The sequence below is a fragment of the Podarcis pityusensis genome (genome assembly GCF_964106645.2).
Source record: "Podarcis pityusensis genome assembly, chromosome: 1".
Taxonomy (NCBI): Eukaryota; Metazoa; Chordata; class Lepidosauria; order Squamata; family Lacertidae; genus Podarcis; species Podarcis pityusensis.
This window is the reverse complement of record NC_138028.1, coordinates 115303674-115329654: the sequence shown is the minus strand read 5'-3', so window position 1 is coordinate 115329654 and position 25981 is coordinate 115303674. Positions and strand designations below refer to the sequence as shown.

The 25981-nt window shown below is 40.6% G+C and overlaps 1 protein-coding gene across 3 annotated transcripts in view; it reads right to left on the bottom strand.

Moving 5' to 3' along the window:
* SESTD1 (SEC14 and spectrin domain containing 1) overlaps window positions 1-25981 on the bottom strand; it is a 59275-nt gene that overhangs the window by 15767 nt on the left and 17527 nt on the right. For 2 of the 3 annotated variants that reach the window (XM_081024095.1, XM_081024096.1), the window contains exons 4-11: window positions 18641-18749; window positions 18294-18384; window positions 16223-16336; window positions 7906-8019; window positions 7058-7155; window positions 5598-5653; window positions 4264-4475; window positions 1188-1310 (exon numbers count right to left, since the gene is read on the bottom strand). In XM_081024095.1, coding sequence (XP_080880221.1) covers window positions 1188-1310; window positions 4264-4475; window positions 5598-5653; window positions 7058-7155; window positions 7906-8019; window positions 16223-16336; window positions 18294-18384; window positions 18641-18749 — 917 coding nt within the window. The remainder of the gene's footprint in view (window positions 1-1187; window positions 1311-4263; window positions 4476-5597; window positions 5654-7057; window positions 7156-7905; window positions 8020-16222; window positions 16337-18293; window positions 18385-18640; window positions 18750-25981) is intronic. The other variant, XM_081024097.1, reaches the window with a different exon arrangement.

Sequence of the window (25981 nt, the reverse complement as noted above, 5' to 3'; positions counted from 1 at the left end):
CTTCCAAAGACAGGAAATAAAATGGTAGAACTGACCACTGGCACGTGATCTGGATGTTGTGGAGAATGAACAGAACCAGTAGGGCACTTTTTATATTGCTCAGTGAAATGATGTGGGGTATGTGAAGCAGAGACATCACCTTGCCAACAAAGGTCTGTATAGTAAAAGCTATGGTTTTCCCAGTAGTGATGTATGGAAGTGAGAGCTGGACCATAAAGAAGGCTGATCGCCGAAGAATTGATGCTTTTGAATTATGGTGCTGGAGGAGACTCTTGGAAAAGACCCTGATGTTGAGAAAGATTGAGGGCACAAGGAGAAGGGGATGACAGAGGACGAGATGGTTGGATAGTGTTTTCGAAGCTACCAGCATGAGTTTGACCAAACTGCAGGAGGCAGTGGAAGGCAGGAGTGCCTAGCGTGCTCTGGTCCATGGGGTCACGAAGAGTCGGACACGAGTAAACAAAACAACAACATATAAAGATCGCTGGATACTAACAGGGTATATCACACACTGTCCACTCACTATGCATATAATTCAATGCAAGATGATGCATGTTTACTGGTAAGTGTGTGCAATGCTACTGTCATTCACAATGATATGGAGGTGATACACACTGACTGGACAATGAATGCCATTCCCTACGTCCTCCTAGTAGAGAAAATGATGTCTTCTGAATGTAGACAGTGGTCAGAGTAGTCTCCCCCCCCCCCCCAATTCTCCATTCAGTTCACATTAACCCCAATATGTTCTATAGTCCAGTGTTTGAACTCCTGGAAAAACAAAATCTGCCTTTGCCAATCATCAAACAATCTATGCTCCGAGATTATGTATGATCTTAAAACTGAGCATTCAAGTAATTACAATAAGTGGCTCCCAGCAAGAAAGAAAAGATGACATATATTACTCCTAAATCAATGCTTCCTTTTTGTGTTTTCAATCTCATCAGAAACACGATCACTCTCCTTTAAAAGAATAAAAATTAGTATACTGCCATGACATTAGAATTTAATTAACAATGATTAAGATCACCAACACAGTCTGTTGCAGAAGAATAGGTGCAGTTTGATATAGCTCATAAATCACTGTCTAAAATTCGCTAGAAAAATGTCACTGGAAAATGTTGCACATAATGAATTATATATAAGAACAATCATGCAGTAACTTCCTCGGGAAAATGAAAACTCACACTGTGTTGACTTTCAATCTCTTCATGTTTCTGCTGCAAAGCTTGTGAGGCTCTAATTGAATCACCTATCCCCCACTGGGTTCTAAGCTGTTCTGTGCCAGGTCCTTCAAGCCAGTTCACTACCTGTTGATCAAAACAGCAACATTTTCACCACAGCAAATAATTAAACCCACACGGTCGAGACTGATTTTTAAAAGAAATTATGGTTATTCAGATTTTAAAATAAAGTTCACTTTTAACGGCAACGTGCTCGCTACCTCAAGATAAATAAAGGCAGCGGGGGTCCTTACTTCCTTTTAGGTGCATAAGCTAGCAGACCCGGCAAGGCTGATCAAACATTTCCCAATGCTTTTTCGGGGGAAGAATGTCTTCTTTGTGAACCTTAATAATATGTCGTCTCACATTAGAAACAGAACGTGAAGATATCTGGCTCATTCACTGTTTTGTCAATTCATATCTGTATTAGTAGGTAAGATGAAAAGCTGGCTTCTTTAAGAAAACCGGGGTGTGTGTGGATTCTTTAGTTCCCCTGCTGAAATCTAAATTGTTCTAGCTTGCAGAACTACATCACCTGACTGTGTGTTTAGGGATAAATATCAGTATATGCTACACTATTTGCTGCTCTTTTATTACAGGCTATTTGCAGGTTGCTTAACAGAGGCCTTAAATGGCAAGGAACCAGGCAGAAGGCCTTCTTGGCAGTGGCGCCTGCCCTGTGGAAACGTCCTCCCATCAGATGTCAAGGAGATGAATAACTATATAACCTGTAGAAGACATCTGAAGGCAGCCCTGTACTGAGATGCTTTTAATGTGTGATGTTCTGTTGTGTTGTTTCAGTATATTATGTTGGAAGCTTCTCAGTGGCTGGGGCAACCAAATCAGATGGGAAGGGTACAAATAATAGTAATAATAATAATAATAATAAGGCAACCACTAGCATTTTTGTTGCTTGCACCACAAAAATACATGTGAGGACACCTCAACCATACACCTGATATGTGGACAGTTAGTCTAAGCTAGTGATTATCTATTTTACAGTTGCTAAACAGCAAGAAAGAAAACTCCTACTGCAGTAATTATCAAATGATACTGCAAATCATCTCTTGGCATCGTCCTGTTTCTATTTCTCTTAGTTCAGTTTCTTCTTTTTATCACCAAGAAGACATATACTTCTGATATACCTGGGCAGCTAGCTTAACAATATGATTTTTGATCACTTCTGCTCCAAAGATCTTTAGAATATTTTTTTTCCAAAAAAAAAAAAAAGGTCTTCCTTCTGGCTCCCCATTTAGATATCTTCTGCAGATATCTTCTAAATAAAAACATAGATGAATGCTCAATTTCTTTGCCTGCAAAAGTTCAATTCGTTTACCATGCAGCTTCAGTAACACAGGCAGAGCAAATGGATGACAATTTCTAATCAGAATGATGCAAATTGAGGTTGATGCCCCAGTAAACAAGTCTATTTAAATGCATTAATGATGGCAGTTTGCCAAACTAGGTTATAAACCTCATTCCAATCAGCCCATATTTGCTCAGATGACTTGAATGCTCAAGTTACCACAGAAATAATATTTTGTTTCTTTTATACCTATGTAATATCCATGTCTGACTGTTTTTTTAAAAAAAACTTAAAAAGAGATTTAAAAGTGAAAGAAATGATTATTCTAGAATACTGTGAAGTGGAATATTTTGATTTCCTGCCTCTCCAGTATTTAAAAGGGTGAAGGTTCATGTGCATAGCATCTAAAATATAAACACATTCAATTTCAAATAATAGGCCTGGGGAAATAAATGAATTGATTTCATTTCCTTTATTATCTCAACAGAGACATTGTCTGAAGAAGTGTTGAAAGCATCAATTACATACTGATTTCCAAAGCACCAGCCCAGCCCTTCATGACCTTCTAGCATTACACGGGTTTTTACTCATTCTAGTCAGGAAGAGCCTTGTATGACAACTGTTCTTTTGGATTTTGATCAATGGATATGCTAATCCTATTTATCTATTAATCACTAGATAGACTAATTATCTTGTTTATATTAAATCACTTTTTAAAAGAAGAAGCAAGAGCCACCCAACGACCTTTGCTTTGCTAGCTTGTAGTTGCTTCTGTTCAATTTTATTGGTAGTTGAACCCAAAATCTACCAGAAACAGATCGGCATTATTAACTGCTTTGACAACACCACAAGTTAAGTGGGTGCAATTAAGATTGATCTGTAATATCCCAACAATGTAAGAAAGCTTCAAAACCGGCCCAAATGCTGAGCTATAAGTAACCTGCTTCGTCACATGACAGAACAAAGTCACACCTGGAAGTGGGGAAGACCAATAGCGACAAAGCTGTAGGTCTCGTGTCGTGAGGGAGACTGTCTAAATAATGAAACGGATGGGCAGTATAAGCGCGCGCGCGCGCGCGCGCACACACACACACACACACACACACACAGGATAGCTAAAAGCCTTTATTCCAAGCTACTGACCACATCTAGTAGCATGAGTCCTCAGTGAATTCTGCTAGGTAAAGGTAAAGGGACCCCTGACCGTTAGGTCCAGTGACCGACTCTGGGGTTGCGGCGCTCATCTCGCTTTATTGGCCGAGGGAGCTTCCAGGTCATGTGGCCAGCATGACTAAGCCGCTTCTGGCGAAACCAGGGCAGTGCATGGAAACTCTGTTTACCTTCCTGCCAGAGTGATACCTATTTATCTACTTGCACTTTGATTTGCTTTCGAACTGCTAGGTTGGCAGGAGCAGGGACTGAGCAACGGGAGCTCACCCCGTTGCGGGGATTCGAACCACCAACCTTCTGATCGGGAAGTCCTAGGCTCTGTGGTTTAACCCACAGCGCCAGCCGCATCCCTGCTAGACTGCCGCTTATTTAATGGAATGTATTGAGCAGCCAGAGTTTTTAAGTGAGGTTGGGGAAACTCTACCGATAATTATAATCTGGCTGTATTCATACATATGAAGTAAAAAGAAGATGCAGAAGAGTAAGATAATCTGCTAGACCGAGCCAATGGGATGCCCAGTTAACAATAAATGATATAAACCAACTGGAGCTTGGGGCACCTACCTGCATTACCTTCTGTTGAATCTCCTCTAGCTGAGAGCGCTTGCTCCGTTGCCTGCATACTTCTTGGTACCGTGTATATTGTTCTCTGAGTGAGTCTAGCAGCTTCATAACCTGGGGCTGAGCAAGCAGTTCGTCATCCATGGGAGACCACGAAACCCCTCCATCCGAACCATTAAAGCGGCGTTGTTGCAATTCAGATAACAGCTCGTGACCTTGAATGGTTGAAGAATGAAAATTGAGCATTCAAATGGTGCCTCAGATGTGGCATAGTCAGGTTAAAAAAAGGAGCTAGGGTGTAAAAGACTTGAGATAAAAGGAAGATGGCTTGTGGTAGGCTAAAAGTGAAAGGGGGGTTATTTGTATTATGGGTTATCGTAAATCACTTTCAGATCCTATGCAACTTTCCCTCGGGGGTGACAGTAACAGCATGATAAAAAAAATATTTTGTGTATGAAAATATGGAACGGTTCACAAATTTGCAGTAACCCTTGCACCGGAGAGATGTAACTTAGCGAGGGTATAATATGGAGACTTTGGGTAGAAGATACACTGATCAGTGATGTCAAAGACATTATCCAGTGGGTGCCTGGGCATTCACACAGCTGCATTTCAGATAGCAGTCCAAGTTACGATGTTTTTATTCTTTACTTTTCTTAAACTTGTACGCCATTAATGTAAAAGCAAGGGATATAGATTATATGATTTTTTTAAAAATGATACTGAGCACCAGTTACAACAATAAAGAGCTAACGTTTAATGTTCCCACTGACTCCAATTTCAGATATGCTTAACTTTTGCTGCAAAAATGAAACAATCCCTAAATAAACAACTGTACTTCCTTGAGGAATGGTACCCAGATCCTAAGGAATGGATGAGCCCAAAAATTATTGCACTGGAAACTAATGTAGGCCCAAAGTCTACATTTTCTTTTTCCATATCCATAATAAAAAATTTAAGTAGGCATATGTTGAAGTATATGCTCCCCATTATGCTTCCCACTTGATTATTTATAAAATAATTTAAATTGTTAATTGTCTTCTTGGCATTATCAGAGCTTGATTGGTAATTCCAACAGAAAAGGAGAGCAGAATATTTCTCTACAGCTGCGGTTCCCAGAAATGGAAGAGCAGAACAGCAGAGGGAGGGAGAGAAATGTACTTTTAAGTAGATAAGGAAGATATTCATAACACTTATTATTCTGTTTAGTAAATGCTCCTCCACCAAGAACAAGTCTAACACACCAAGAACAAAGCTTTAGCATTATATACTACCCATATCCACAACAATTCACAAAATCCATGAAGTAAAGAAAAACGATGCCATAGTGGGTATACCTGTCTGCAGAACAGTTTCAGGATCAACAGATGGAAGGAAATTCAAGTCTATGGACCTTGAAATAGAAAGGCAAATGGCTGTTACTTACTTAACGTTGATAACTGAAGTTTCAAGCATTGAACACAAGTACATAGCTTCTTGACTTTTATAGAAGAAGAAGAAGAAGAAGAAGAAGAAGAAGAAGAAGGAGAAGAGGAGGAGGAGTTTGGATTTGATATCCCGCTCTATCACTACCCGAAGGAGTCTCAAAGCGGCTAACATTCTCCTTTCCCTTCCTCCCCCACAACAAACACTCTGTGAGGTGAGTGGGGCTGAGAGACTTCAAAGAAGTGTGACTGGCCCAAGGTCACCCAGCAGCTGCATGTGGAGGAGCGGAGATGTGAACCCGGTTCACCAGATTACGAGTCCACAGCTCTTAACCACTACACCACACTGGCTCTAAAACATTCTAATAAAATTTCACATTTTTTCTTTACCTGGCATCATTTTCTTTGTCAAAACCATATTTGGCAATGTCAAAAAAGAAAGAGAGGCAAAGAGGGATCGAAGTTTCAGAAATGTTGGCATACTTGACACTGTAGGCTATTTTTCTTTTCAGTTACTTTTCAACAAGATAAAAATAGCCCAGGCATTCTCAATCTTGAAGAAAACAACTAGTAAGACACACCCAACTGACAGCAGTACTCAACTACATTTTCTGCATTAGCACAAGGATTAGTGCTTAATTGAAGGAGATTCTCCACATCTCCTTCCGCTACACCACCCCTGGAGGGTCAGGGGAACTCCCAAAACAGATGCAGCAGGTGTGCTGAGGTGTGTGTGTTCAATTATGCAAGGAGAAATAAATAATAGTTTGCACAAATGGAACCCCAGTAGTCTCCATGGAAAAAGCAAGTGTCATTGCCACCTAAAATCCACACATCTCACAACCTGGCAGAGACCGAAATAATGCAATTTAAGGAGACCTGGGAAGATAACGGGAACTAGAAACTACAGCTATACATTCCTAGGGAGTGACAAATGGTTCCATGATAAATACTACCTGTAGATACAAACAGAAATTCAAATTTGGGGACACCAGAAAGAGCAGAAAATAGAACACAAATGCAGAGAAGGCAACAGCTGCACTGAAGCACTTTCCTAGCAGCGTAGACATAAGCAACCCTACTTTCTGGCTAGCTTTAAGCCAGAGATAAATAGTCACAATTCCAGACTGGCACTGCACATGAAAGATAAGTTAGAATGCTGTGTTTTGGATTTCTGTATGACAGAGGTGTTTTGTTTTTGTATTTTAAAAAAGTTCAGTATCCTAGCCAGAAACATCAGGGATCTTTTACACAAACTATTCCCATTCCAATGTTGCTTTTGAAAGCACCTATGTCCCTTCCGTGAGCTAGAGTTTATAGTCAAAGGATTTAATTACTAATAAATTGTTAACAGAAACAAGAAAAATAATTACCTGTCCTTCTCCTGTTGGTTTCCTTTATCATTTCCACTGTTGATTAAGGCAAGCTCATCCAGTAAAGATGTAGATTCTTTTGTAAACTTTTCAAATGCCTATGTAAAATATTTATAGTTACCATTACTGCAATTGATTTTTACAGTCTTGTGCTTGAAGACGGATGGCCTGTCTGAGTGCTCCAACCCTGACACTGGGAAATCATCTCTAAGGCCTAGCAGTTTAATAACAAGTGAGTTACAAAGGCACATACAAACAACATAGAACATGTTGTAAAATGGACATCTTATGCTCTCAAAGAACTGTTGCTGCTACTTTTTGGACTGTTAGCTCCCAAAGACCCTTCAAAGGCAGTTCTCTCTTTGTACACGAGTCCAATACTGATTTAAACAAAACATTAGTGGCTGTGCTTTGGTCACACCTTCCCGGAAACAGGTACAATGGGGCTTATTGAACACTGCCACCTTCAGAAAGTAACTCCCCTAGATGGACCAGAACCATAATAAAATGTCTCGTATTTTCCAGGCAATCCAGAAAGATACTGTAGCTGATGGTATTGAAAACTGCTGAACCAACAGGGATGTATTCCTCCTATCCAGATCCCAGGGCAATTCAAGTAGGGCAACCAAAGCAACTGCCATCCCAAAATCAAGCCTGAAGTCAGACTGAAATTGATGTATACTAGGAGTGGGGAACTGGATCACAGTGGTATCAGGTGACTCATTTTTTGCCCCAGCATTTTGATGCCGCTAGGACACACCTAACACAGCTATTAATATTTCCAACCACCACTTTCCCATGGAAAGTGTACTGAAAAAGAACAGATAAAAAATTGCCAAGCAACTAACCAGCCTCTTGTTCAGCCAGTCCATATGATCGTAGGTAAGACTCCCTCCAAAATCTTCTGTCAGCTGGCATGGCTCTATGTATCGTGTAAGCTTATTGGCAGATACTAAAATAACCTGTATAAGTAAATTGAAATGGGCATTAACAACAACAACGTCACACACTTAATCAACTCAGTGGCTATTGATTGGTGGTCCAAAAAGCATGTTTACTCAGAAAGAGTTCCCACTGAATTCAACAGTAAGTGCATTTAGGATTGCAACTTTAGTTAGGAACTACAGATTTTGCAGACAAATCATGCAGTATAGCATCAGGAGTAGCGATCTGCAGGAGGAAGTGGCAGACGGGTGGTAGTGATGCTTGTCTTTATTGCTTTGCCTCAGAAACTTCCACATCCATCCAGTTCTAGGCATGTATTTCCTATCAAAAATACGTGGCTGGGGGGGAAATGGGGGGCGGCAGTGGGGAGGAGATCTTGGGGGAGATGGGGGGGGGGAGGTAAGAAGCTCATAATCTGCTTTTCCCCTACAAAATGCCTTCGGTCCATTCAGCTCAGCAGAGAAACATATGCCAAAGTTTCAAAACATAAGCTGACCCATGGGCTGATTTAGTTCCAGCCTTGGTCAATACCTTCCCTTTTCTCCATCCTGAAATGTTACAATCCCTAAATTCATTTACTGTTAGGTATACAAAGAAGCATTTTGTACTAAATAACTATGAGCTACAGTTTGCTAGCTCTCAGTTACGTGCCCATGATTCATTATTAATATTTACAATTAAAGCATAAGCAAATTTAAGTATGAATATTTCAGTATGTTAATACATGGATTGTGAAACAAGTTTTGTTGGAGACAAACATTAACAAAATGCGTTGCTTTTACAGCTTTAAAGTGCGTCTGTTTCTGAAACAGAGAGAAACCTATTCCCGTACCCCCCCCCCCAACCACTGCCAGCAATGGCAAGACTCTGACAGAATCCCAACTTTCACTTATTAAAAAATGGAAATTGTTCTCTCTCCTCACCCAGTTGTGTCGTACAAAAACCACTCTGACAACCTGAACATTCCTCCAGTCTAAGGGAGCCGTAGGTTATACAAGAAATTGGATGGATATGCCTAGCCTTTGTCTTGCATGACCAAAGAACTCAACAATTAGAATATTACTGAAGTTCATCTTCCTGTCAAATATATACACTGAGGACCAAGAAATGACATTTATCACATAGTTTGATGCTGCATAGCTTTTCTGTTTCTTTCATTAAAATAGCGAGGATGGGGACTGAGACAAATCCAAGGCTACAGCACACTAAGTGATCAAAATTGTGGGAACCTTTACAAAAAGTTGTGTTTCTGAGGTTTGGTGGCTCATAACATCATTCTTTTTTAGAATACCACAGATTATATATATATCATTAGAAAAACAATTTAATGCAGAATATATTGCAACAAACTGTGCTGAATTACCTTTATTCTATCAAAAATTATAGCCAAATAACCAGAAATTATACACAGAAAACCATGATAAGGGGTATTTTCATAACTTCTCACCCTTTCTGTTAGTAGCGTAGAAACCTTTTGCCACAATTAAAGTCCGACTCTGGGGTTGCGGCGCTCATCTCCCTTTACTGGCCGAGGGAGCCGGTGTACAGCTTCCGGGTCATGTGGCCAGCATGACTAAGCTGCTTCTGGCGAACCAGAGCAGCGCACAGAAACACCGTTGATCGGCAAGTCGTAGGCTCTGTGGTTTAACCCACAGCGCCACCCGCGTCCCTTGTAGCATTGTATTCTGCATTAAATTATCGGTCTAATGATATATAATTGTATGGTATTGTTTTAAAAAAAGATTGATGTTATGAGCCATCAAACTTTAGAAATGCAACTTTCCCCACAATTTTGGCCACTAGTGTATGTGCCCCTCTGTAATTCGGTACTCCCACCACTCTGTGAAATAGAATCAAACCATCTCCCTTCCATCCTTGCTATTCACGACAGAAGGAAAGATCCCATGGGCAAACAGTCGGAACTGAGGGTGTCCCAATTCCAATAGGGACCACAACAGGAGCAAAAGGTTAGTGCCCCTTCCAGGTCCCAATTCTGCTCAGCCCCTTCCCTGTGGTCGCTTTTTAATAAAAAAAGAAAACAATGAAAGCAGCTATGCAGACATATTTAATCTAACCCTGGAAAAGGGCTACCATGTATTCAAGGGAAAGCCAAGGGGATGTCCTGCAGATGCTGTGTAAACAAACATCCATCATCCCTAGTTCACATGGCCAATGGTCCAAGATGACTTAAGTTGTACCATATTAGCCTGAATATAAGCCGCACTCCCCCCCCCCATTCCAACCGTGAAAAGTTACAGTGCGGCTTAAATTCACGACCTTACAAACATGGGCTTTTGCGGTATCGCTGCTGAAACAGACATACGGTAAAACGGAACAGGTGTGAGTGCCCGCAGAATTTTAGGGGAGAAGCTTATATTCAGGTATTGTCTTTTTTTCTCCCCCCCCCCCCCGAATTTTAAAGGTGCGGCTTATATTCAGGCCAATATGGTAACACACAAGATCTGGAGGACACCATATTGCCGCCCCCGTTATACTCCAATTTGAGCACCTGGCCATTTCAGAATGACTTGTTGATCATGATTAAAAATACACTTCATTAGCAATCTGCACTTAGCCTAGTTTTTATCTTCATTAAGTTTCAACACTACAGTTTTGTTAGACTCAAAGGAGGAGAGGACCACCTGGGAAAATGCAGGCTAACCTTGAGGGTAGCAACTGATTTGCATTTTCCCTGCATAAAAAGAGAGTACATGCTATATGCATGGCTAGTGGATATGTTGCGCTCCCAAATTATATTATCATAATTTCTAGTTATGTGCACTAAGTAGCAATTAAACATCATCAAACAATATATGATTTTTTTAAACAAAAAGTAATTTAATGAAGCGTGTTCCTGTTGAAAGCACTTTAAATACTTCTGTGATAGAAAAGATTCTGCTTCATTTGGTTCCTTGCTCTCAATGAATTCAGCAGGAAAGCAGCTTACTATAGTAATTATTACTACTGATTTCATTTCTACGGCACTTTATATTTTTAAGAAAAAATCTCAAAGCGGTTTACAATACAGTCAACCATCAAATAAAACAATCCAGAATAGAACATTACTGAAAAAAGTCAAATATAAAGTATACATTCAAAGTAACATACTTGACAGGAAAGTAAAATATTATCTTAAGAATTTCAAAATAAAACATTACAAGGTTTCAAAATAAAGCATTGCAAAGGAAGTCAACTACAGAAGGCACATTCAATGCAGCAAAGTTAACTACAGTGGAACCTTGGTTGTCAAACGCTTCGGAAGCCGAACAATTCAGACAACCGACAACCCGGAAGTGAATGCTTCCATTTTCAAATGCGCCTCAGAAGTCGGAAGACGACCGGCAATTGCGCCTCAGTTGTCGAACGTTTCCGGAAGTCAAATGGTCTTCCAGAACAGATTACCTGCGACAACAGAGGTTCCAGTCTCTCTCTCTCTCTCTCTCTGTATATGTATATGTCAAATGTAAAATGCACATTTAAAACAGCATAATTAACAAGAGAATAAAATATATCTGCTGCTGTTGCTGCCAATCCTGCCAATGGCGGTTTAATGGTGGGCGGCAGCAGTGGAAGCTCAGGCTCGATGATCCTGGGTCTGCAGTAAGAGACAGCCAAGATGGTCTCTTCAGCAGCCTCCTTAAAATAAAATCTACTAAGTGACCCAGCACTAGTATATACCAACTGGCCCGATCAAAGAAAGCAATTCTTCACAACAAGGTGGAACCCTTCTTGTGAAATATGATTACAAGTAACCTGCATCAGACTCTTGAGACTCTTGAGAGTCCCACGGACTGCAAGAAGATCAAACCTATCCATTCAGAAGGAAATCAGCCCTGAGTGCTCAATGGAAGGACAGATCCTGAAGCTGAGGCTCCAATACTATGGCCACCTCATGAGAAGAGAAGACTCCCTGGAAAAGCCCCTGATGCTGGGAAAGATGGAGGGCACAAGGAGAAGGGGACGACAGAGGACGAGATGGTTGGATAGTGTTCTCGAAGCTACCAGCATGAGTTTGACCAAACTGCGGGAGGCAGTGGAAGACAGGAGTGCCTGGCGTGCTCTGGTCCATGGGGTCACGAAGAGTAGGACACGACTAAACGACTAAACAACGACAACAACCTGCATCAGCAAAATGTTTCACATTTCAAATGGTCTCACCTTTTTCATGGCCAGGCTGCATACACAGCCATACCTTGGTTCTCGAACGGATTCCATTCCGGAAGTCCGTTCGACTTCCGAAAAAGTTTGAAAACCAACACACGGCTTCCGATGCCTGCACTCAATCAGAAGCCATGGAACCTGAGTTGGATGTTCGGCTTCCAAACAAGTTCGCAAACCGGAACACTTACTTCCAGGTTTGCGGAGTTCAGGGGCCAAAACGTACGTGTACAGGCATTCAACAACCATGGTGTGACTGTATCAGAAAGTATAAAAGGTAAAGGGACCCCTGACCATTAGGTCCAGTCGTGACCGACTCTGGGGTTGCACGCTCATCTCGCTCTATAGGCCGAGGGAGCCGGCGTTTGACCGTAGAGCTTCCAGGTCATGTGGCCAGCGTGACTAAGCTGCTTCTGGTGAACCAGAGCAGCGCACAGAAACGCCGTTTACCTTCCTGCCGGAGCGGTACCTATTTATCTACTTGCACTTTGATGTGCTTTCGAAATGCTAGGTTGGCACGAGCAGGGACCGACCAACGGGAGCTCACCCCGTCGCGGGGATTCGAACCACCGACCTTCTGATCGGCAAGTCCTAGGCTCTGTGGTTTAACCCACAGCGCCACCCGCGTCCCATATCAGAAAGTATGCTTCCCCCCTAATTAATGTAGATATCCTTAAACATATTCATGGTAAAAAAAATTAATTTGGACACCATGCTGCTTTTTTAAAATAATTTCCAAACTGTTCAGTTAACAATGCCCTAGGCATTAAAAGCTTTTAGTTTGATCTATCTTTTGCATCTGCATCTCAAGCTACTCTCCTCTCAGAAATCACATTAACCACTGCTATTATACCAGATCTTATCTTTTCCAAAGGGAAGCCATTCACACCAAATGCTTTTTCCTGCTCCTTATGCGAATTTACACCTTCCTTTCACAAGATGTGAAGATGCTTTAGTGTCAACAACAGGAAGGCTATATACGATACTACAATTTCCATTTTTTACATTAATTTTTGGGGCGGGGAGAATCGTGAAAAGAAAAAGAAAAAACACCTGAGTGCAAATGGCTTATTTGGCAACAGACTTGGGTGCAATATCAATTTATAGTGAAAAGATGAAGCTTCTTTGAGAATCAAGATATAACTGGACAGATGGTGGTACAGACAAACAGCATCAATAATTTATGCCTGAGGGCTCTTATTTCCCTTTTGGCTTCCTATGGCCACCCCTATGGTGCTATTCATGGCTAGCAAGAACGGTGGTGATAGGGCTTAACCCTGCTCTATTCAGTTCCCCAGTGGTTTTACTTCTTTCTACCAAGAGCTCACATCAACAGACAGCTGCAATTCCGCTCATGTTAATGAAATTCTGCTGAAATAGCAAGCAAGCTCTTTATTCTTGAAAGAAATGGAAATTTCGTAAAATCACTGCAATTGTCAATTTTGTTAATGACTGCGCCATCATCGGATAAGCCATGGATGTTGTTGAAGACAATACACATGGGACTTAATTCTGAATAGACATTTCTTACACTAGAAAACAATTGGATACACTTTTGTACTAGATGATATGAAATGCATTACCTCAGCAAGCTTATCTACACAAACATCACAAAAGTAGGTCCGGTGAAAGCATTTTTCTTTCTATTTATACTGCAGTCACAAGTTCATACTCAAGCCATGAAAATCCCTTATTGTGAACATATCACATCCATTTGTAACATTCTTATGAAGACAAAGACCACACCAATTAGTTCCCTAGTTTCCTGTTGCATTTTCAACAGAATATAGTGGAACTCAATTACTGAAACCAACACATGCAAATTTCAGTGCAGTCATTTTGTATAATTTAAACTTACAAGGTTTTATCTTCATAATTGAGGTTCAGCTACAGCAGCAGAAATTATCCACATGGCCACTGAAAATTCTCAATTAAAAGCCTCTCCATTATAAATTTAATTGAATACATTTTTATGATTAAGTGACTGATATTGAATTAGACCTTCAAGTCAAATAATAAAAACTGCCCACATTTCTTAAAAGTGCTAGAATCTGGATATTATCCCAGGCTCATTAGTACATCAGATTTTTACTTCAAGCATTCTGTTAATTATGTCTGGAAAATTGTCAGGGCCAAGACATAGTAGGAGACAGATCAGTCATAGGGGAAAACATTTATCAGAAGTAAATTTCAAACTACAGAAGGTTGCCATTTTTACAATTATTACAAGCAAACCAAGGGCCCAGATGACATTAGATAAACCTCCACAAAACAACTTCAAAATATGTATTTCACTTTGACAAAGGTAGCCAACGTGGTGCATTCCAGATGTTGTCAGACCCAATTCAGCATTTCAGAAAACAACCTAATTAGGTTTGAGTCTGAATCCAGATTCAGATAAATTAAGCTTTGAGCTTCCCCCATTCACTATTACGTGGAAGTTTGATTTTTTAAAAATGCTACGACTTCCCTCCTCATTATTATTAATGTTTGTATTTCTTATTCTTTTTTTATGAAATTAGGTGAAATTCACAGGCATAGCAGCCCCTTTCAAGTGCACAAGCCCTGCCAATTTAAAGAGATACAGCTTTTTGACTAGGCACCTTTAAAAAGGAAGCCCAACATCTTTTTTCTGACAGAAGTGGATAAAATTTGCAAGCTTCTTAGTATCTTCTAAGAGCATCAATCATGTCACATGTCGAAAGGGTAGTTGCAACAGTTTTTCTGCAGAGATAGACTTTAGGGCTTTGCAACCTACTGGGGTAATTATAAAGGATTTACTGAATCTCTCCTGTTGTTCTGTTTGTATGAAGGGAACGTACATAAGAAAGGTTCTCCAAGTAAGAAGCCCATGAAGTTATGCACCAATAGTTCCATGGGGTTTTGTGCTTAGCATCTTCAAAACTGATTTTTAGGGGTGGGGTGAGTGTGAAGGGAGAACAAAAAGGAACTCTACTTCCTGCGTTTTTCGTGGGAACCAATTTTATTATGAAAATTGCATCTTAGGGGCCCCTAGGAAAGTGGCTTGCAAAATTTCAGAAGGCTAAGTGCCAGGGCTAAGGGGTATGATCAATGAAAAAAATAAGCTTCAGCCTTGAATGCTGCCCAAATGCCACTGAAACTCAAGGAAACAAAAGTTCAAAGCTGATTTGGCAAGAGTAGATGTGCAGGTATGTGGCACAGAGGCAGAAGGACTTGAATCCCAAGCATTTGCCAAGCAAGCACCACTAACAAAACTAGCAAAGAGCACAGAACATACAAGAACAAGCAATATATTATTTCAGCATCCCTTCCCCAAAGCACTGTGATTGGACAGCTCTAGTAAAAAACAACACAGCAACACACACAACCCATTCCCTCTGATTAAATGTGAGACCTGTCAGTCAAAAAGGAACTTTCCCTCATCTTCTCCCCACCCTGGCATTTTCCTTTTAGAGAAGACTGGAGATAAAAGTTTTGTTTTAGCAGGCACATTTGAATCTCCCCAAATCGCTTTGGCAATCCCTGCTTTGGTTTGGAGTCTGCCAAAGAAGTCCTGCTTTGGTTTGAACAAGACTTGAATCTGTCTGAAGCCAACATGCTTCAATTCTTGATCTGTCCAAATCTTTTGCACTTGTTTAATATCAAAAGACAAAGTGCTGGCACAAGGAGTTGTTCAGTGAGAAATAGTTACAATAAACTGTAATGGAGACAAATTAAAATCCACCTTAAATATTCTGAGTAACTATAATATAGGTTAACAACAGGAGTTAGTTAAATTCATGGCAGTAAAGTATTATCTTTCATGTGATAATGTTCTATAATCATTGAAAATGTTTTGAAGGTCTCGTGGTAAGTCTGAACTAATGATCATGTCTGAACTAATGATCAGACTAATTACACTTACTAACTAATACAACAAAGTACTGCAAACCCACTGTAGTGAGTTTTATTGCAATGCCAAATGAATCATTCGGTAATTGCATTGTAGATTAGTAGCTATTATAAGCGATCAATTTTTACTCAGTTGCATGTGCAACTTTGGTGTCCACATCTGACAAATGAGAAAGCAGACACACATACCTCAAAGCCAAGTCTATCTTTCTCTTTCCAAAAGCAAAAGTGTGTAACCTTCTTGTCCCAGAATTCATCCGGTTTTACTACACAGACAAGTGATACCTCGGCTGGAACAACATTCTAAGAAGATGAAAGATACAAAACCTTAAATGAAATACAACTCATTAGTTACTGTATGGTAACCTAGACCTGCACAGATAGCATTTAGATGTACAGGAAACTTTCTAGCAGTCAAGCAACAGAAACAGTGGTGATAGCAAATCTGGCACTTATCAGAACCTGTGGACAACATCAATGAGCTAGATGGTCTTCATGGACCACTCAACACATCTAAGAAAGTAACTGGTAATAAGTTGGTACCTTAAAGACAGTTTTAAGCAACCCAAAATATACACTAACAATGCAATCCTATACATGTCTGTCCTAGGAGGAAGATTCATTGAGCTCAGCTGGACTTATTCCCAGGTAAGTGAAGCCTAAGTCCGCTCAATATCAGAGTCTGATAAATGTCTCTTTTGAAAGAGGCCAAGGCCTTCAAAATTAATGAATTTCATTTAAGTATCAACTATAAGATGATTTGTTCTATATGACAGATTACAGTCGTACCTTGGAAGCTGAACGGAATCCGTTCCTTAAGTCCGTTCGACTTCCAAAACATTCGGAAACCAAAGCGCGGCTTCTGATTGGCTGAAGCTCCTGCAGCCAATCGGAAGCTGTGGAAGCCCCATCAGACGTTTGGGTTCCAAAAAAAACTTTCGCAAACCGGAACAATCACTTCCGGGTTTGCGGCATTCAGGAGCAAAGCGTCCCGAGTACGAAGGCGTTTGGGATCCAAGGTACGACTGTATATGGTAAGGACAGTCTTCTTTATGCAGTTTGGATTTTATATTCCACCCATTTAAGCAACAGGATAGCCTTTCTTCACAAATGAAAACTGTTAAAAATTCCTTGTGATTCACAGTTGTTTCCTCTGCCTGTCAAGTTCCTTCATAATTTTGCCTCTCTATGAGGAAACACACACAACTTATTAAATAGACAGACGGCAGGAACAAAGTGCTTATTATTCAATGACCTTGACAGCACACATCCTGTAAAAGTGCATTCATACAGAACTAAAAAGGAAGAAAGCAGTATGTCTTGCCACTTGACAAAAAATGGTTTGGGGTCAAAATGTCAAATCTCATTAAGGCAACATCTGTTAAAGATTTTCATAAAGCCAAGTGCTTTCTAACGAAGGTCTATTTAGAAATAGCAACATTCAAGTAGAGGACAGTTCATTCAAGTAGAATAAATAATAATGAGCAACTCTTGCGTCATATCTCCAATGCAGCCTCACCTGCTGCTCCCTCTTCCCAATTTTATGTATGTACTTTCACAGAAAATATAACAAAAGTGGTACGCAGCATAAAAACATAATACCATGAAAACAACAATAAAAGCACCAATAACATGTCAGTAAAAACTGGTTTGTAAAATAAAAAACAACACACCATATTGCAAAGGCCATATTAAAAAGAACCAGGGATGATTCCAGCAAGACTGCCATCGGCCAAGTGATCCAAAAGAATTGAGTCCAGGGAAACAAAACGCTTTCAAAAATTTTCCCAAACTACAACTCAGTTCAAAGGTAGCAACAAGCCATGTTTTTTTTCTTTCTTCAAGCTGTGGACGTCCTCAGGATCACAGAATTCCTTATGTGTGAGAGATGGGAAGCTTATTCTCAAGGTTTGTTCACAAAGCAGTATTTTAAAAACGTTGGTTTGTCACAGTTCCTACAAACCATGGTTTCCTGCACTTGGAAACTGATTCGTTGCAAACTGCAAATGAAAAGGTCATCAACTCTTCCCTTTACATGCAAAGAGCACAGCCTATGAACTCAAGACTCACTTCAGATTCAAAAGTATCAAACTACCATGATTTGCTGATATGTTTTAAAAATCAGACTCTACATTTTTAACATGTAAAATCACACAAGGTCTACTTTCCCAGCAAGTAAGCACAACAATGTCTTATAATACAGACAGATTAACCTCCACAGAACTCAATTCTTCACTACAAATTCATGAAGGCATCTTACCTGTAGCATTAACACAACAGTCTTGACAACATTCCACTGAGATTTTCTACCATCCACTATAACGGTAAATCCTCTAGCTTTACACTTTTCACTGCAAAAAAGACACATATTCAAAACATAAAAGGCATAGTTCAGTTATCACGACATAAATCACCATCTATTTACTTGCTTAAGCTTTAGCGAGACACTCATTGCTCTTTCCAAGAGCTTTCCAAATAGTTTTTATTTAAGTCATATATCACATAATGAGATACACCCCCCCAAGAAAATATGGTGGTATCTATCCAAAAAACCATTTAGTTTAGAAGCAAAATGATACTATTCGGTGCTTTAAAGGGCATGCCCACCTTGGTATGCTTAGCAGGTAGTCTAAAGTAACACTCAGCTCATCCATATTTGTTTGTTCAAGGCATAATGGAATTGTCAGAATGAGGCCACTTCTTCGATCCTTCCCACCTGTAAAATAAATATTTGTTAGTTTGAACTAAAAATAACATTCACTATTAACCAATTGGCACTAAAACCGTTTTTCTTTTTTTATAGAAAAATATTGTAATGAAATATGATACGTGTCCTTTTTCTATGGATGTATTATAGCAAAAGTACACGCAAGTGAATGAGATACTGGACTAAAATAGAAGCTATATGCGGACATAATCACATGTTCCCAAATCAGGCTTAACTTCTGTTTAATTCTTCACAAGTGTACTGAAGCACATAACCTAAATTGCCAAAAGATTCGCCATCAAAATAATCATTCAAGACACTCTATTTAGGACATTATGTTGTGCACAACTCAGTCACAATGAAATGCACATTCTCCCCTATAGGCTTCAAAAAGAACATAAATTGAGATCACATTACATACTTGATGCTTTTAACTATACGCTGGTTTGTAACTTTAAAAAAAAAAGTATAGATAATAAATAAAAAGGGCAAAGCTTTGTTAAATGTGTAAACCCAAAATAGCTATTTGGTTAGCAGAAGACGATGACCAACCACTCAGCAACAGAAAAACCTCCTAAATGTCTGAAAACTGTAATTTGCATTTTAAAACACTGTGGTTTCTAGGTGGAAATTTTTTTGGGACTTACCATAGACCTAAAAGATTAAAGTGGGGGGGGGGGGAGCCTTTGCAAAAATGACAGGGTGTTTTTGTTGGAGAAGTTTCCTAGCGCTTGGTGAGATATGCTCAAGGATTCCACAGCTCCCTCTCTCCCAAGGCTATAAGGCTTCTCTGGGGCTACACACAGTTCCCCAGAGTGGTAAAAATCCCCCATTGGGTGTGCTTTGCTCTGCTTAAAGATGTACAGTGGTACCTCGGGTTAAGAACTTAATTTGTTCTGGAGGTCCGCTCTTAACCTGAAACTGTTCTTAACCTGAAGCACCACTTTAGCTAATGGGGCCTCCTGCTGCCGCCGCACGATTTCTGTTCTCATCTTGATGCAAAGTTCTTAACCTGAGGTACTATTTCTGGGTTAGCGGAGTCTGTAACCTGAAGCGTATGTAACACGAGGTATCACTGTAATGCATATATTCTATGCCCTTTTAATTTGTGGGGTTTGGGGGGGCGTTATTGGGTTGTTTTTGTTTTGATTGTGTATTCTGTGGTTTTATATTTTGATTTTATTCTGTGAACCACCCAGAAACCTCCAGGTACACGGCAGTATAAAAATTCAGTAAATTGTTCAGTAAATAATATATATATCCTCTAAAACAAGTTCATCCATTACTAATTTTAAACTTTAAATTAAGGAGGAGGACCGTTTCCGAGCCTTTTGTAGCTGAGAACAAAGTATTTTCCATGACTAGATACATCATAAATTGGCAAGAGAAAGAGGCTACAGCTTGCCATACAGTGGTGCCCCGGAAGACGAATGCCTCGCAAGACGGAAAACTCGCTAGACGAAAGAGTTTTCCGTTTTTTGAGCTGCTTCGCAAGACGAATTTCCCTATGGGCTTGCTTCGCAAGACGAAAAACGAAAACGTCTTGCAAGTTTGTTTCCTTTTTCTTAACACCGTTAATACAGTTGCGACTTGACTTCGAGGAGCAACTCATAGAACGCGGTGTGGTAGTTAAACTTTTAAAACTTTTTGGGGGGTTTTGGATTTTGGGTTGGGGTGTTTGGAATTCAAGGACTTGGTGTTGGGGAGGGGTTTGCAAGAATCTGGAAGCTTGTGGTTTTTTTCCTGCATTTTTATGATTTTCTGTGACCATTGGGCCACTCTGCTGTTTTTTAAAAAAAAATCTGGATTTGAATTTCTGTGTGGTGGGTGGCTGGGGGAACAGTTGAGGAGGGGGTTCTTCAGCAAGAAGCAAAGAGTGGAAGAGGAACCTTCTTCGAGTTGTTCCCCCAGAGTCTTAGAAAATGTACTGTACACTTTGTTGATTTTTAAATGTTTTTCTGTCATGTTTAGAAACTTAATTTATTGTTCCTTCAATTTTTGAAATGCTCTTTACAGTATGTGTGAATTTAAAGAGCACTTAATAAACTCTTGTTGTACCAAATTTGGCTTTGTTTGGACTTTTTTTGACCATAGGAACGCATTAATTGAATTTCAATGCATTCCTATGGGATTTCATGCTTTGCAAGACGAAAAATTCGCTAGACGAAAAAACTCGCGGAACGAATTAATTTCGTCTTGCGAGGCACCACTGTATATGGATCAATACCGATGCTGCAGAGGACCATCGTCTCTCTGAGATGTATTTAAGTACAGCTTTTTCAATCTGACGATTTAATAATCTCCATTTCTAACCTTCACCAGAAACTATTTTAAAGCAGCTTTGTGTATAAGTAGATTTTTTAGCAAGGCACAGGATATATTTTCAAGACTTATAAAGTTCTATAAGGAAGTAGAGGAAAAGGAATTTTATTTTTGCAACCACTTTATTTCCTCACATTTCTGACTTCATTGGTAGGTGAACTCAATGGCTCATTAAGCAATCTGTAATGGCTAGTATATAGAACAAAAATCATTCTATATCCTTTGCAGCAACTGATTTTGGCATAACTAGAAACATTTCTATGGCGTTTGAAGAAAGAAATTCATTGGGATGAGTTCAACACAGTGCTGTGGTAATCATAAAACTGCCCAGCCGGAACAAAGAGCTAGTAGACATGATAGGAAGACAGATGGGTGGAATCGTCTAATCATAGCAATCTTTTTGGATTGAGATTAGCTGCGTGGTGAGAACGCGGATTGGCTACGAAACACAAGATTGAAGGGAAAATATCCGGGATCTTGAAATTGATTGTGGAAGGATAAATAAATTACTGGGCACTTGGGTAGGGCTGAGCCCCTTTTGCCCTAATGGACATATCTCCACTGCTCCTAGCACAAGACGCCGGCTTTTTCAAAGCATGTAGATGGGCTCTACTTCCACATATGAATAGTAATACTGGTAAACACCAAACCTGATTTTATTTTTCATGTCCCTACCACTACAGTCAGGGACGTGGGTGGCGCTGTGGGTTAAACCACAGAGCCGAGGACTTGCCGATCAGAAGGTCGGCGGTTCGAATCCCCGCAATGGGGTGAGCTCCCGTTGCTTGGTCCCTGCTCCTGCCAACCTAGCAGTTCGAAAGCATGTCAAAGTGCAAGTAGACAAATAGGTACCGGTGTGACGGGAAGGTAAACGGCGTTTCCGTGCGCTGCTCTGGTTCGCCAGAAGCAGCTTAGTCATGCTGGCCACATGACCCGGAAGCTGTACGCCGGCGCTCCCTCGGCCAATAAAGCAAGATGAGCACCGCAACCCCAGAGTCGGTCACAACTGGACCTAATGGTCAGAGGTCCCTTTACCTTTACTTACCACTACAGTCATACCTTGGAAGTCAAACAGCTTAGTTCCTGAACGTCACAAACCCGGAACTGACTGTTCCGGTTTGCAAACTGTTTTTGGAAGCTGAACGTCCAATAGGGCTTCTGATTGGCTGCAGGAGTTTCCTGCAGCCAATCAGAAGCCGCGCTTTGGTTTCTGAACATTTTGGAAGTCGAACGGACTTCCAGAATGGATTCTGCTCAACTTCCAAGGTACAACTGTATTATCTTTTGCTACACCTAGTATAGAGATGTGGAAGTCTCCCTCACACGATCAATCCCCTCTTCCTGGATCAATAATCAACAAAGTAGGCTAGTGATTGAGATTTCTCCAGACTTAAGCTTCCAAGCCTTTGCATCAGAAACTGCAAACAGTTTGCCATTACAGTACTTCTCCCACAGAATAGGAACTCAGCCAAGAGTAAATGGACACAAAAGGAAGCAGGTGAAGGAAGAGGAAATGACTCAGCATTGTTCAGGAGAATACAAAGATCACATTCATACTTTAACTTGAAGCGGCTGAGCCCTCTTAAGGAGAAGGTACTTTCCTTCCTCTTCTTCTACCATTTGCAATCATGTTTTCCTATTTAATATGCGCTTTTTGGACAATGGGAATCCCCCACCCCCCGCCTTCACGTGGTTTTGCCTCTGGGAGGTACATGAAGTAAAAAAAGGTTCATACAAGAGTTTAACAATAGGAAAAAAACACTATTTTAGAAGGACATCCATCCAGCTTGGAAAAAGTTGTGTGTGTGGTTTTTTTTAAGCATGCTTATAGCAAAATCAAACATGGTTCTAAGAAGAAAGGAAAACCACTCTGTCAGCTTGTAGACGGTCAATGATTGAGCCCGAATCCATCACATGATAGCAGTGAAACTGGCTCGAGAATTGAGAGTCAATGAGTCCTAAATTGCCTCAGTCCCTCCTACTGCCTGCCCTTGGAACATCTCACTTTGGATGTTCTGCTGCAGCACCGATGGAGTGATGCTCCTGTCACTCCCTTCGCAGTGGGTGGGCAGTTTAGCTGGCAGAGCTGGGGGAGGAGAAACACCCCAACAAGAGCATGTTTGTTCTTAGAAATGGGAGATCTGGATTAGATTGGGGGCGTGGGAATGAACGTTGGCATTTTTAAGGCAAACAACATTGTGTGGATGCAGTCAAAATACAGTGGTACCTTCGGTTAAGAACTTAATTCGTTCTGGAGGTCTGTTCTTAACCTGAAACTGTTCTTAACCTAAGGTACCACTTTTGCTAATGGGGCCTCCCACTGTCGCCGCGCCGCCAGCGCACGATTTCTGTTCTCATCCTGAGGTAAAGTTCTTAACCCGAGATACTATTTCTGGGTTAGCGGAGTCGGTAACCTGAAGCGTCGGGAGTTTGTATCCTGAAGCGTTTGTAACCTCGAGTTACCTCAAGTTGAGAACTTTGCCCCAGGATGAGAATGGAAATCGTGTGCTGGTGGCGCAGCAACAGCAAGAGGCCCCATTAGCAAAAGTACGCCTCTGGTTAAGAACAGTTTCAGGTTAAGAACAGACCTCTGGAACAAATTAAGTTCGTAACTAGAGGTACCACTGTAAAGTGCATTCACAAGGAGCATCCAGTACCCATCTGGAAGCATCCCCAGATCCAAATAATAACTAATGGGTTGTATCCACTGGTGGCTTTTGCCCTCTGATCCCCTACCCACCTACCAGCTCCTGAGGGTTGATAGCTCATCTGGAACTTAATGGGACATGTCACAGAGGGCTGCAGTCACTAAGGGGGATCAGTGGAGATTTGGTACCCAACCTTGTATGATCCGAAGCACATTCTGCAAGTGCACACCCACCAATGAATGCAACCCAGCAAAATATTAATAATATATGATTTGAAAATAGCCTTTAAAGACATCAGTAAAAAGCTTATGCCAAGTTAAGTGTTTGCAACAGGTGAAATATTTCACAGCTGCAATTAAAATGATTGCCCAACATCCATTTAATGGCTGCCAGGAAAAGTTACTGTAAAAATTCTCTGCCAGGAAAGAGATGCCCTGCTGGTAAATTCTTTCCTTTACTCTATTGTTGCTCCTCATTTTCTGTAACGTTTATTAATGAGTTATAACTCAATTATAACATGTCAGCTTCTGTTTGCTTGCTATGTGGATTCCAAAATTGAGTCTAAAAGAAATTTCACTTTGATTACCAGAAATCAAAGCAGTATTTTGGCAATGCCCTCCTCTGCCCTTTCCCCCCCCAAAAAACTCCACTTGTCCAATTCTGTACATATTTCTTGGACATAAACCCTGTTGCTGGCAATGGAATTTTCCTGCTTTGAGGTGCAGTTCAAATTTTAAGCATTTACTTATGAGGCTGGAATGTTTTATTTTTAAAGATGGGGCTGGTGAGAACCAAGTGCTTAATCCCATAACAGTTTTAAAGTAATTAGGAGTAGACCAGGTGAGCCATCACTTCTTCTCAAGCCCCTTCTTTTTCAGTGGAGGGAAGAGGCTGGGCAGCAGGGATGACCAATGCCACTGCCCACACCTGATACCTTGACAATTCTTAAGGCAGGGATTGCCAACCATTCACCCATGGGTGCCCAGGAAGGCCTTCCTTGGAGCCTTGGGCATCACGGTGCCATCTGGCACTAGGTTGGTAAACATTGTGAATTTTTGTTTAGAAATGGCAGGCACTTCTTTTGCCTGTGGAGGGTCTTTTCCAAATTGTGGGGCAGATGCTCTGTGAGTGAGAGAAATGCACTTGGGCAGAAACAAGGAGGAATCACAGAATAGTTGGAAGAGGCCATGAAGGCTCCATGCAATGCAGGAATCTTTTGCCCAAGGCTCGAACTCGCCACCACGTGATTAAGGGTCTCATGCTCTACCAACTGAGCTAAGAGTATGACTGTGTGGTCTGCGTATTTGTGGTCTGTGAGAGAGATGCATGTGTGTCTGGGGTGTGTGCTGTGAGAGTGCAAGGAAGTGAGTGTGGTTGTTGCCACCTTATATTCATTCATTCATTCACACCATGCCCCTTACAGCAGCCAAGCTGTTATATTACACCCGTTACAGCAGCCATGTTGTGACTGGCACCCACACATTTCAAAATGTGCTGCTGGCTCATAGAGACTGGCAATGCTTGGGCCCCATTAAACATGTACACACACACACACACACACACACACACACACATATGTGTGTGTGTGTGTGTGTGTGTGTGAGAGAGAGAGAGAGAGAGAGAGAGAGAGAGAATTTAATGCAGTCAACTTCTTTCTTCAGCAACATATCCTTAAGCCTATAAGGTGAATAATCAACTACATAACTACCTGCTAAGACATTTGAAGGCAAGAGAAACTTCTTAGTATATGCAGTAATTCTGAATATGCAGTAAGTTTTACAACTATTAATGAGCACTTAGGGACCAGTTACACATTTCCATAGCCTTAAAGACTACAAAAGTATAAATGGTAGTTGAGTTATTCCCTTAGACAGAGTTTCATGATGTGCTGATTTAGCAATGAACTAGTAATCAGATATAATGCAAACCTTGAGGATTTTTTTCCTAGGACTACAATGTAACAAATGCTAAACCTAGATCATATTTCATAAAATGTTTAATAATATATATACTGTTCTAAGGGAGAAAGGAAAGCTTTCTGTGGGTGCTCAAAAGGAATGATTAGGAATGAACGAGGTCTCAATTATCAAATAAAAACCTGCTTTACAGGAACAATTCTTCTCTACAACAAAGCCAGCGAGATAGTTAGGCAGCTAGCCAGCACTCCAGGGTCCAACATTAATTTCAGTAGTACAAAATTTATCAAGTACTAACCAGAAATTCACAGCTTTTCAAATTACCAAGTCAGCTCTCTTCTCAGTGCATAATTTC